General features: G+C 36.1%; 1 protein-coding gene and 1 non-coding gene across 2 annotated transcripts in view; both read right to left on the reverse strand.

Annotated features, from left to right (window-relative positions):
- Nucleotides 1-13,516, reverse strand: part of LOC139699048 (microtubule-associated protein futsch-like) — a 57,982-nt gene that overhangs the window by 3,144 nt on the left and 41,322 nt on the right. The window contains exons 20-24 of the mRNA XM_071598051.1: nucleotides 9,908-10,004; nucleotides 7,966-8,348; nucleotides 4,719-4,837; nucleotides 3,645-3,920; nucleotides 2,116-2,244 (exon numbers count right to left, since the gene is read on the reverse strand). Coding sequence (XP_071454152.1) covers nucleotides 2,116-2,244; nucleotides 3,645-3,920; nucleotides 4,719-4,837; nucleotides 7,966-8,348; nucleotides 9,908-10,004 — 1,004 coding nt within the window. The remainder of the gene's footprint in view (nucleotides 1-2,115; nucleotides 2,245-3,644; nucleotides 3,921-4,718; nucleotides 4,838-7,965; nucleotides 8,349-9,907; nucleotides 10,005-13,516) is intronic.
- Nucleotides 10,620-10,692, reverse strand: TRNAS-GGA (transfer RNA serine (anticodon GGA)). The gene has a single exon. It is a non-coding gene; the product is annotated as a tRNA-Ser (tRNA).

Genomic DNA, 13,516 nt, shown 5'->3' on the forward strand with positions numbered 1-13,516 from the left:
TGCCAAAAAATCTTTCAACAACCTTAGACTTACCAATGCAGACAATAAATCTAGAGAGATTTGGAAAATTATTAACGAATCCAAGGGTCGACATCATGTACAAGATCTTCAACTGCAGGACTCCGCTGGTAATGCTATATCAGATTACTCTAAAATGGCCTCCATCCTGAATGATTTCTATCTATCCCATCAAAATCCCACAGTTTCAGTCAATTCGGCTAATTATTCTCAAATTCCTAACTCATGCCATTCATTATATATATTCCCATGTTCAGCCATGGAACTGACCAACGTAATCAATAAATTACCTAACAAATTTAGTCCTGGATTAGATGACATCCCAGGGATAGTCATAAAAAGGTCGTTTAATGCTATTAAGGATCAGCTGCTGTTCTTAATTAATGAATCCCTAAAAACTGGAATCTTCCCGAGCCCTCTTAAATCAGCAAAAATTGTGCCAATATACAAAGGGAAAGATTGCAAAATGGCAATGAATTCTTATAGACCAATATCCCTGTTAAACCAGCTGGGGAAAATATTTGAAATAGTTTTTTATCAACGTCTTGTATCATATCTTGAGACATATAAGCTATTATCCACATCTCAACATGGATTTAGGAAAACAAGGTCCACTACAACAGCCACATATCACATGGTGAATCAAATACTTTCAGGATTGGATAATAGAACTGAAACTTTAGGATTATTTTTCGATTTCAGTAAAGCTTTTGACTTCGTCAATCATCAGTTACTCCTATATAAACTGAAATGCTATGGTATAAGAGGCACACCCTACAAATGGATTGAATCTTATCTAAGTGAACGGCATCAGTATGTTGAGCTCTCAAGAAATGGCTCCAAATTTGTTTCCCCTGGTAGAGAAGTAACACTGGGTGTTCCCCAGGGTTCTGTACTTGGTCCTATTTTATTTTTAATCTATATCAATGATCTCCCAGACAATCTTAAGCTCATTAAGGGGATAGACCCAATACTGTATGCTGATGATACAAATATCATTGTATCAGCCTCCTCAGTAGACAGCTTGACAGAAAGAGCAGCCGAAGTAGCTCAGATTTTCAATGAATGGTGTCTTCATAACTTTCTAAAACCCAATATAAATAAGTCCAGCCTGATTTATTTTACTAATAAAAAGAAAGTTTCATCTGCAATCTCAGTAGATGTAGAAGGTGTGAGCATTCCCCAAAATTCCAGTACCCAATTCCTGGGAGTAGTCCTGCAGAAAAACATGTCTTGGGAGGAACATATTTTCAAATTACGCAGCAAGTTAAGCTCCCTATGCTTCCTTATTAGAAATATTAGGTATTCTGTAAATTTAGAGGTCCTTCTATCCATTTACTATGGTGAATTTTATTCTCGTGTTACTTTCAGTATCCTCTTCTGGGGTTCCTCTCCCCATGTGGGCATAATCTTCAAAATCCAAAAGAGGATTATACGCATTATGAGCAATGCTCCTTGCGATGCACCATGTAAACCTCTCTTCAAAAGACTTGGTTTATTACCAGTACCTTGCATATATATATTTAATGTCATCTTACATGCAAAGGGTAATATTTCCCATTACAAGTGCAACCACAATTACCATAGTCACTACACAAGGACCTGCAATGACCTGCACCAACCATTTGTCAGGACACACAATACTGCCCATGGGCCCAAAGCAATGGGCTTAAGGTTATTCAATAAACTTCCCTATGAAATCAAATATGAAACAAAAGTACCTGTTTTCAAGAAAAAGCTGTTTAACCTTTTAAAAAATAATACGTTCTATTCTGTAAATGAATACCTTGAATTGTCGCAATGCATCAATTCCGGCTTAAACAATTGATATGTAATTATACTAGTGTATTGGTATGTATATATATAGATATATATTTATATATTGTATCTCTTCTATTGTGAAATTGTGAAAATTATATTTGACGGGTCCTATATTTGTGTATGTATGAATATGCAACAAATCTCCGGACAAATAAATGTATTATTATTATTATTATTTACACTATTCAGTGGTATTCGTTCCGACAAAGCAATAAGAGATATTCTTGAACGGAGAAATTACTGAAAAACAGGCAAGACTCCCAGAACTAGACTTACCCAGCTCAACATAGAAATTGTACTTGGAAGGCCGTGGTGACCTAGAGGAAACTACGTTCTCCGTACTGGTCAGAGGAGTACATCCCCCGCTAGTGGAATTTTCTGATGTGTCATCACTGTCACTTCCACCTGCAAACAAACAAGAAAAACAAAATTTTTTTCAAATGTTTGCCTCACTTGCTAGTACCCTGTTCAACAGCAAAACTTGTGAGGTCATAGTATGTGTGGCCAACCTGTTTGTTACTGTCTCAGAGACAGGAGTTCCTGAGAAGTTTCATCAATCAAAAATCATTGAAACCGAAAATCATGAAAAAAATCAGCATTCAAGACTAGCAAAAATATTGAATAGTAAATTAAATACTCTTGTCTTAATATCTATTAAAATTAATCTTAGTTCAAAGATAAATGACAAATGTAGTACTATGATTTGTTTGTGATGCCACTTGGAAACATGCTATCATCAGTTAAGGATAATGGATATTTCAATGGGCGATTTTGGCAAAAAACATTGCCACACATTGCGGCAGATATAGTACGTAAATACGTTTGTACCATGGGTGATTTATATGAAATTTATGATTACTTCTCTTGTTCATATACATGTATGCAGCATAGTATTAATTCTCTACAATATTTACACGCATCTTATTTCAATACTGGGTAAGGACCATCATTTTGCCCATTTAGTGTATATAATTCACAAAACTGAGAACACTAAATTAGATAATTAAATACATCGTATACATGGTGCTTTGTTTAGTTCACAAAAATGTCCAAAGTATTGAAGGGCAGACTTCCAAATCAAATTAAGTTCTGCAGACTATAGAAGACCGAGGTTAAGATTCAAAAGTCATCCTATTTCATCACTTAAAAACAATCCTTAAGTATGTTGCCTTCAGAACCACCCTTTCGAATTACTCCAATGTAAAATTCCCTATCGACAATGAATATCATACTATCAGTTTCAAAATTTTTATTGCATCCAACAGCACAGTTATCAATCTCAAGTAAGTCTTGATGGGCCAAGGTAGAGCTCAACTAAGACCCATGAATAGCAAGACAGAGTTCCAGGATAGGATGGCTAATGCCCACCCTGGGCCACCTGCTGTTTCTCATAAAAGATAGAGCTGGGGCACAAAAGAATTTGTTACCACGTTACCATTCATGTAAATAGTGAGATATGTGTAACTCCAGCAAAGGCAACAATACAGGGTACTTTAAGCCAGGCAGAAGCTATTTTAAGCCACAAATAATCAAACTCTCCATAATGGCTGGCAATGTGGCTAATAATGAGCACAAGCCTCTAATTGCTCACCCTTTTAAATTAATAATGAAATAAAGGAATAATAATGATAACTTCTAATGCTTATGCTATTAGGAAGTGGTCACATATATGGTCAGGCCTCCCAGCATCTGAATACCACACAACCATCAAACATTTCTAAATTATGAGACTCACAAATGTTGGCCAACATTTCAAATTTCATCGCATCAGTGGAATAATAACACAACTAATTCAACAAACTTACCAAGGTTTCGCCCTCGGCCTGAACTATGCCTCAATCTCTTGGCCCCTTGAGACATTGGATCTTCAGATCTCCTGTGCGTCCTCCTCTTCTTCTTTGATGGCGAATCTTGCATGCCTGCAGATCCAGCTGCATGGCTAGGAGTGTCCTTCTCAAGATCTTGTACCCCAGACCTCTTTTGTGGACCAGAAACCTTCAGCCCTTGCAGGAGCATGAGCTGGTTGTTGTCTTCGGAGATGGACACATCAATGTTCAGAAGGGAATCTGAGACAGAAAGATCTGCGTTTTGAAAAATGATGGAACCAAAAAGAAAGGAAAACCTTGATGTGAGAGTGGAAACATAATTGTACACAAAAGTGCTAAAAAAAAAGTCTACCTTGACATTATAGCTCTACGTCATAAAAGAAATGCATCGTAATAGAGGATCATATTGAAAACTCAAAAAGTAAGTTTCAACAACTGATGGGAAAGGATAAGGTTTTAATTAGGGGTTGGTGGTTAGTGTAAGAATCCTCAATGGATATATGAGACCGGAAATAACTAACTTTAATCTGCGATTATTTCCTGCATTAAAACGTCTTTTATGGGGAAATCATATTAATCAATTCCTTCTAATTTAACTGGTAATTGCTACAGATATCCAAATTCATCCATTAAAAAATGAAAAAAAATATAAATACTTATGCCTCTTAATATTCCTAGGATTAACTTCCATATGGGTTTACTAAGGAATGTTTCCTAGGGCAATAAAAATATAGCTATTGGTAACTAGGATTATAATCCTAGATATTCTCAGTTCAAGGATGGGAACATAAATATCATTCAATCACATTTTCTTCCAATATGGAGCAGACACAATAAAAAATTGTTTTATATTTTCAAGAACAATGTATAACATTGACAGTTGAAATTCATTCACAGTTGAAATTCACAATGTTTCTAGGTATTGGCTCAGTCAAAAATAAAGCATCACAATGGCAATTATATGAGCTCACAATATTTTGATGACACTGATTAAACTCTCTTTATAAGTTGCAGTAATACTAGCCCAAAAACAATGACACAAAAATTACTTACCTTCACTAAAATGATCCACCTTATTTCCTTCAACTGGACTGTCAAGATCTATTTCTGAGGATTCCCTATGAGATTTTGAGCTGTCATTGTCCAATCCTGGAGATGAACCACCCCTCTCCCTAAAAATGAATAGAAGTGATCAAAATGAGAAAAACAAACTAAACTATGATGCATGCATAAACATTTGAATCATATGACACCATTTTACATTTTCATAAATGAAAAAATCTCGTTCATATACCTCAATTTAAAGAGATAAAAACAATTTTCAAACCATTCAAACAATCCTGACCCAACTGAGAATAAAAGCATGAGAAGAACTTTGATTTCATTAACGAAGCTGATTTCCAGAGTGAGAAAATTCACCCTTGATTAATCTCAAATTAAATGCTATATATGACATGAGTGAATAAAAATATAACTTGGATGGCTGAAAATCAAAGGTTGTAGTGCTAGGTCAGTTAGCTTCCACTATATTTATAAATGAGAATGGCACCTAAAACCAAAAACATTGGTTCTGTAACTTACACTTATATAAAGGAGACTTTCACATCATATTTCAGTAATGACATTTTTATTCAGCAGTGCTTTCTCAGGTCTCCAAGCTAATGCCTACCATCTACTTCAGCAGAGTTTGGCATCCACATCTGAGATAGCTCCATAAACGTTTTTTCTACATCTCTTTCCTTTTGACTTAAAAAGATTTGATAATTTATAAATTTAAAAACAATTTATAAATTGTAGCCATTTACTCGGGTGATGTATTTGATTTTGTCTAGTCCTCAATTCAAATCACTATCAGATCCTCCTTTTCTCTTTCCTTTCCCTATTATCCTCACTTAAAGACCTTTTGTCCCTCACAAACTACCCTTTTACTACAGTACATCTCTGCCTCAAGGACTACCAAGTCAAGGATTAAGTGCAACTAGGATACAATACAAGTTACACCAGCATCTAAGTGGTCCTGCAGGTGCCCAATGGATTCTCCAGTCAGTGATCAAGCCTCATTAGCCCACATTTCCCGGTTTAATCTTCCCCCTTCATTATCCCACTTTAACTCTCTCTGTTTAACTATCACTGGCCGATGGAAACCCCCATAAGAAATTATATTCCTATTTGGCAAAAATCAAAGGCCCTTTTAACATAAAAATGAAAAGTAAGTAATTAAATTAAAAGTTAATTAAAAGTAAGTAAATACTACCTTGATCAAAAATTTCCCGGAATAACCACCGTGTGGCGCTCCCATCGTTCCGATTTGAGTTCTGTTTTTTTTGTTAAATTGGTACATCTGTTGTTGATATTCCCTTTAAATCTTAGTGTCATAACTTGACATTTGCAAAAGTTACGTAGCCAAGAGTACATCTATCTCTGTGTGTGTTGGCGATTTTTTACAATTGCAGAAATGGATTTAAATTTGCAACAACGAACTTGTATTAAATTTTGCGTAAAAAACGGATTTAGTGGCGCACGGACGTTGGAAATGTTGGAAAAGTGTTTCGGCAACGATTCTCTAAAAAAAACGGTCGTTTACCAGTGGCACGAGCGGTTCAGAAGTGGTCGTGAGTCAATCGAAGATGATGAACGCAGTGGCAGACCATCGACATCGAAAGTCGGTGAAAAAATTGATAAAGTAAAAGAAATGTTGGTCAATAACCGCAAATTAACCATCAGAGAAATAGCGGAGGACTTGAACATTGCCTATGGATCCGCCCAAGACATTGTGGTTAATGATTTGGGTTTCCGTCGTGTAGCAGCAAAGTTGGTGCCAAAAGACCTCAATTTCATGCAAAAGAGAGACCGTGTTGACGTCGCAAAAGACATGATTTGCGAGGCTGAATCCGATCCCACATTCATCAAAAGGATCATTACTGGAGACGAGACGTGGGTTTATGAGTACGACACGCAATCCAGACATCAGGCAAGTGAATGGCGTTCACCAAATGAGCCGAGACCAAAAAAACCACGTCGTTTTCAGTCAAAAAAGAAGGCAATGCTGACGGTTTTCATGGATTACAACGGTGTAGTGCATCATGAATTTTTGCCAGAAGGCCAGACAGTAAACAAAGAGTATTATTTGGGCGTTATGAGACGTTTGCGTGAAGCAATTCGCCGAAAGAGACCAGAAATGTGGGCAGAAAACTCGTGGATTTTGCACCATGATAACGCACCGTCGCACAGTGCTATCATTATTCGTAATTTTTTGACGAAAAATGCAACAAATACCATCCAACAGCCACCGAATTCACCTGATTTGGCTCCCTGTGACTTCTTTCTGTTCAATCGAGTTAAAAAACCATTACGGGGAACGCGTTTTAGCAGCCGAGAGGAAGTAATGGAAAAATCGCAGGAAGCACTGATGGACATACCGAAAACCGAATATAAAAAATGTTTCGAGGATTGGATCAAGCGCTGGCATAAGTGTGTTGCAGTCGATGGGGATTACTTTGAAGGGGACAATATAGATTTATTCCAAAGAAACTGCGGGAGATGCCGCAACAGTAACTTTTAACGGAGTCATCCGCTAATGTGCATTTCAATGCAACAATTTCAGAGCGTAAAAATCATTCGCCTTGACTGGGACTCGAACCCAGATCCCTCAATATCCGGTCGAGTGCTTTAGCCACTTAAGCTACCGAGGCGTCCCCGGTAGCCACGAAGCTACCGGGGACGCCTCGGTAGCTTAAGTGGCTAAAGCACTCGACCGGATATTGAGGGATCTGGGTTCGAGTCCCAGTCAAGGCGAATGATTTTTACGCTCTGAAATTGTTGCATTGAAATATAGATTTAGATGAATAAACTTGTATTTTTAATTTTCTGAATAAATTCCGGGAAATTTTTGATCAAGGTAGTATTGGATAAAACTCGCTCCATCATCTCTAAGTGGTTTCGACATTTTACACAATTTCCAGATAAAGAAGCATAAATTTGAGGTTTTTACTCAATTGATTTATGTCACGGCCAGACCATTACAATATTATGTAATTTTAAGGTTAAAGCAAATCAGGGTACCTAAATTCAAAGTTTTTCTATATTATTACTGCTATCCCTTACGACTTTATGACACATTCCTCAGCTGCTTTGGTCTATGCCAAAACTTGTCCAAATTGCCTGAAGCACTTGGAAAGAAGTAAATTAAATAGAAAACCACACAAGTGATAATGCCTCAATACTTCTGAAATACAAAATGGAAAACAAGTCAATATTTTCCAAATACTTTCATAAGCTTGAGTAAAAATCTTATACTCACTCTCTGGGTGAACCCGAAATGGTGGAGAGCGAACTTTCAGGGGTGGTTGGAGGAGTGTTATCCATCACAGGTGCAGCATCATTCCCACCCGCATCCTTCCCTTTAGGTGCAGTGGTGCTGGTGCTTTCACTTCCTGGTGCACTTGGTTCATCATCAGCAGCAGCAGCAGCAGCACATGGTGCAGCCGACGGCCGGCACGGGGGGGGATTGGTGGTGATATTGCTCTCACAGGCAAATGGCTCTAGGGAGCCTTTCAACAACTGGGCACTAGATGATAGGCCACCACAAATGTTCCCATCATTCCTCACACTCTCTGAACGAAGGAGGCTGCTCGAGCTGCTATTCTCATTCCCAGGAACACTGGCAAATGGCATTTCTGGTACCTTGAAGGTAATAAATTTTCATTTTCAGTCACATTCATGTGAAATTTAATACTGAACTACTATCAATTATAAATTCCATGCATTTTATTATAATCAATGCATCATTCAATAACTACAGAGAAAGCCTTCCAAATGAAATGCATAAAAAAAGGAATGACAGATGCCGCGAATAAGAAATATGAAGAATTTTGCTGATGGAAGACCTGAGGGAAGATCTGCATCAAACCAGTCTTACAACTGATAAATCAATGATGATGATTGCAAACTTTACTCCTATATAAATGCATCCCATTCCCTTTCAACTAGTTGGATATTTTTCCCCTCCCGAACTGCATTCACTTCCCTCTTTCCCTTTAAGTTTCCCCTAGGAGGAGTTCGAGGATTTGAACTTTTAAGTCCCCCACATGATATTATCATTATAATGCCTTTTTTAATTAAGCAACAAAATAAATTTACCATAAACAAAGCCCCACTAATGTTATAGGGCAATTAAGATATTTATATTTAAGGTTACAGGATGGATGGTGCTCTAGAATGTAAGTCGAGTTTGGTTTGCACTGACTTGCATAGATCATGGTGCCAGGGAGCTCATTACTTGGGCAATTAAAAGAAGAGGTTTATGAATATATCACAAACAAAATGCTGAGACTGGAGTTCAAGCAGGGGCCTTACAATTACTAGAAAGATGGCCTATAGCTACAAGAAGTAGTCATCAGTTGTTTAACACTTGATGAAGTGTTGAAACATCTCACCTTTGAATTTTTTCCATATTAATGTGGACACCAAAACCTAGCCCTTAACTTAAAATATACTAATTGGTTTACCAACCACAGTTTTCTTGTCAGGAAGCAACCTCCATGGTTGATGAGGGTGATGCATGTTCCAACATATGTTACATTTAAGTTTATATTGAATATATTTTCCAAATTTGAATTGACCTTCCAAAAATATATTGATTTAGATATATTAACAGTTTATTTTTAAGAGGTATTGGTATAATAGAAATAATTATAGCACTATGAAATAAAAACCATTCCACAATAAAATGGCTACTGCACTTTGCATTATAGAAAGCCGAAATTTTTTTTTGCAAAGTTTGCTCATTTGATTTTTTGAGTTTACGGTTTGCGATGAATATTCTTTTCTTCACCAAGATATGAAACTAGCATTATGGCCTTGATTAAGAGTAATCGTAAAAAAATATTGTGAGGAAAACTGCAAAATGATCACTGAAAAAATTTATTTTTGCAATTTTATCTCCAAGTAATATTTACAAAAAAAGGCAAATTTTCCAATGTTGAAGATACTAACACGAAAGCCAGCACAAATCCTATACTTTTATAAGCATTATTAGAACATGAAATCCTAAATAGAAATATATTGAGCAATACCTGCAATTGTTTTTCAGAGATAAATAATTAAAATAAATGAACCAATGTTAAAGGTACTTGAATTTGTCCAGACTTAAATGTATGCCAACTTCTATGAGATTATAATTTATATGCATCATAATTCTACCCATGGCTACTTTCAGTAGACAAATTAAATAATTCACCAACCTTTGACTGTTTCTCAGGAATATCCTGACAACATTCTCGAGAATCATTAGCAGCAGGAACAGGACTACCAGGTATTGTCTCCTCACACAGAAGGGATCTGCTCAGCCACCAAGAAAACAGAAAAAAACATTAATCCTTCAATCAATCACTGACATTCATTAACAAAATGCTAGGTTCAAGGAACTAGAAATTAATTTGTCCAAAGCAATTACATTCATGATCACCTGGAATATGATAATAAACATGTACTAAAACCAGAATTCTGAATTTAGCTAACACAAGAGGAATATCTGATGAAAAAAATAAAACACTCCAATAGATTTGTACCCAAAGGAAAAATATATGAATCATAATTATAATACTTTCCAGATTATCCCTCTAAAGATGCGCTAATTTCCCCAGAACATTTGGAATACAATTGCCACATCTGACAGCATGAAGGACGCACCCTCATTTCATGAAAAACGTTTTGACAGTCCGCACAATAACGGAGCACTCCACCAAATGGAGCACACACTGTTTTGCTTTGATTATTTGTGATAAAATACAATTAAGTTCATTCAGCTTAAGCTTGTATCTCTTTCGACATCAGAAGTGAGCAACATCATATTCATACAATATAATAGCAATGAGCTTAATAATAACAATCCCAACTACAACATTCTAAAATTGAATAAAAATTCAATGCAACAATTTCAGTGTAAAAATCATTCGCCTTGACCGGGATTCGAACCCGGATCCCTCAATGTCCGGTTGAGTGCTTTAGCCAGTTAAGCTATCAAGGCGTCCTCTTAAACTATGAAATGTCTTTGGAATGAATAATAATTATTATGTCTAAATATCATCTGAGTTAAAATGGGTACTCCTGATCATCAGGGGTAAAAATAACATTTAGTACTGAATTTTAACTCATGCTGTTTGAACCTTCGCATAAACAACACATGTGCTTTTCGAAACATAATTTTGTAAACAAAAAACTTTTTTTATATGCCATCAACTACGGTATGTTCTTCAAGTAAATCATAGCCCATTACCACACATACCATTCATATCAACAAAGATAGTCTTAATAAAGCTCTGGTTTTTGCAAAGGGGTCATATAAGTACAACAGCCTATGCAAAACACATTATATTCCAACACTTAAAAAAAATTTGGACCTTTCCCCAAAGTTTTTCAGAAATGTAGTAATCCCACACTATTTTCCCAACCAAGTGGCGACCCTGTTGAAGTGAGTATTAGAAAACAACCTACTTAAATAATTAATGCAACCAACTAACATTAATAGTAATATACATTGATGATGAAAGCACCTACAACCACAGTGATTCATTAACATCCGAGTATATGTGGTCTTTATACTTCCACAAATAAAAAATATATTTCTCTACCTGTAATAGTTTTTTTGTAATCAATATATATAACCTGGGGCTGGCTCAATTTATTTGAGACTAAGGAAACTTGGGAAGGTGATGCAGCAGGGACCAATTCGGATGTATTAAATTCAGTCCCGGGCCCCAGCTGTTTACATCATAAATATGCACGCTGCACTGACAAACATTTATTGCCTTCATTTCCTTGGTTTTCCTATTACTTTTCTTTTGCTTCATTGATAAAAAATGAAATACTGGAGCTGAATATCTCTCAATTGATAGAGAATAACACAGAGGATAAGGTTGCTGCCATTGAAAAGGATAGACTAAGATTCAGTGGCCACAACTTAGGATAGAAACAATGTTATTTAAAATTTAGGAAATGAAATAATGCTGACATCCACAGAGAACTTTACAATACACTTACAGTAGAACACTTTTATTATTGGATTTAAATTTCTTGGCTATTTACAACTTTTATTTCAGACGAGACAACTTTCCCATTAATGCTATGCATTCAAAATCATGGACGTATAATTTCATTTTCAATTTTTCCAACACATTAAACTCTTGATTATCTTTGAGCAGTTGATCCGTTCTATTCTCTTTTTCCAGCAACTCAAAAAGTTTAATAAAATTTCAATTGTAAAGATAATTAAATGCTTTGTAACTTTGATACACTTTAAAAAAAATTAAAGTTTGAAATGTATCGGATTTCGTAAAAGTTTTTAATTTTGATCAAAAAACGACAAGTTTTCAATGATACGAGGGTGGTCCCATTAGTACCCGGCTTGAACTAGAGATGGCGGTAGTTGTTTCAAAAATGTCACTGCATTATAAAGTATGCAATCTATAAAGCATATGTTTCCAGTTTGAAGACGCCACGTAGTATTTGTTTGGCAGCCATCAATAGTGAACGTTTTCAGTGAATTTGTGAAAACAGAGAAAATTGGTCATTGCTATGTGACAAAATACTTTTATTTGAAAGGCCTCAGCCCAACTAATATAAAAGCTGAACTGGATTCTACCCTGAGTGAGTCTGCTCCCTCGTTTACCACAGTAAAATATTGGGTAGCTGAGTTTAGACGAGGCCATATGAACTGTCAAGCCGAGCATCGCATTGGTCGACCAAATGAAGTGACGCCTCTATAGATGGTGAAGAAAATCTACAAAGAGATACTGAATGATCGTCGCCCGAAAGTGCATAAGCTAGCAGATATAATAGGCATTTCAAAAAATGAGGTTCATTGTATATTAACTGAAAATTTGGACATGGGAAAGCTGTGTGCAAGATGGGTGCTACGTTTAATCACACTCGAGCAAAACCACTGTCGTGAAGATGTTTCAATTGTGTCGTGTTTAGCAAAATTTCACACCAACAAAGCAGAATTTTTCGGCCGTTTCATAACCATGGATGAAACATGGGTGCATTACTTCACACCCGAGACAAAAGAACAATCAAACAAATGGATTCAAAAAGGAGAACCAGCTCCAAAGAAGGCAAAGACAGTTTCATCTGCAGGCAAGGTCATGGCTTTGTTTTTTTGGGATACGCTTGGGATAATTTTCTTTGGCTATCTTAAAAAAAGGAAAAGCTGTCAATGGCGAGTTATAAGCGAACTTTTTGCTAAGTTTGAGCGAAGAAATCAAGCAAGAGTGGCTACGTTTGGCTAAGAAGAAAGTGTTATCAAGACAATGCACCAGCTCACAAATCCGTTATTGTAATGGCCAAAATTCTTTAATTAAAGTTTGAATTGCTACCTCATGCACCCTATTTGCCAGATTTAGCCCCCTTGGATTATTTTCTGCTCGCAAACTTGAAAAAATGGCTCAGTGGTCATAGATTTTCAAACCGTGAAGAAGTGATTCATTCCATTTAATGATGATAAAGTCTGGACGTGAAAATGCGATACAATTTGAAGAATATTAATCTTGACAAAATCCATGAAAACCCACTTCATGAAGTTTAACACCTTGAAAATTATTTATTAAATGAATTTTTCATTAGGACTTGTGGTAGTCATTGTAGTTAGTAGGGAACCATAGCTCAGAATCTCATGTACTGATTTTATACCTTAATTTACTATTCTACAAATAATTTACCTTTGCCCAATTAAGAAAATTTTCAAGTAAAACTGATGAATTTTTTCCTGCAATTTCCACTTTTTCCCAGGTCCCCAGAAAAGATTTAAAAAGGGATTCTATTGTGTTTAAATAACTTGAAAAAACCAAAGTATT

This window comes from Hetaerina americana, unplaced genomic scaffold (assembly GCF_022747635.1).
Source record: "Hetaerina americana unplaced genomic scaffold, ioHetAmer1.1.p SCAF_9, whole genome shotgun sequence".
Taxonomy (NCBI): Eukaryota; Metazoa; Arthropoda; class Insecta; order Odonata; family Calopterygidae; genus Hetaerina; species Hetaerina americana.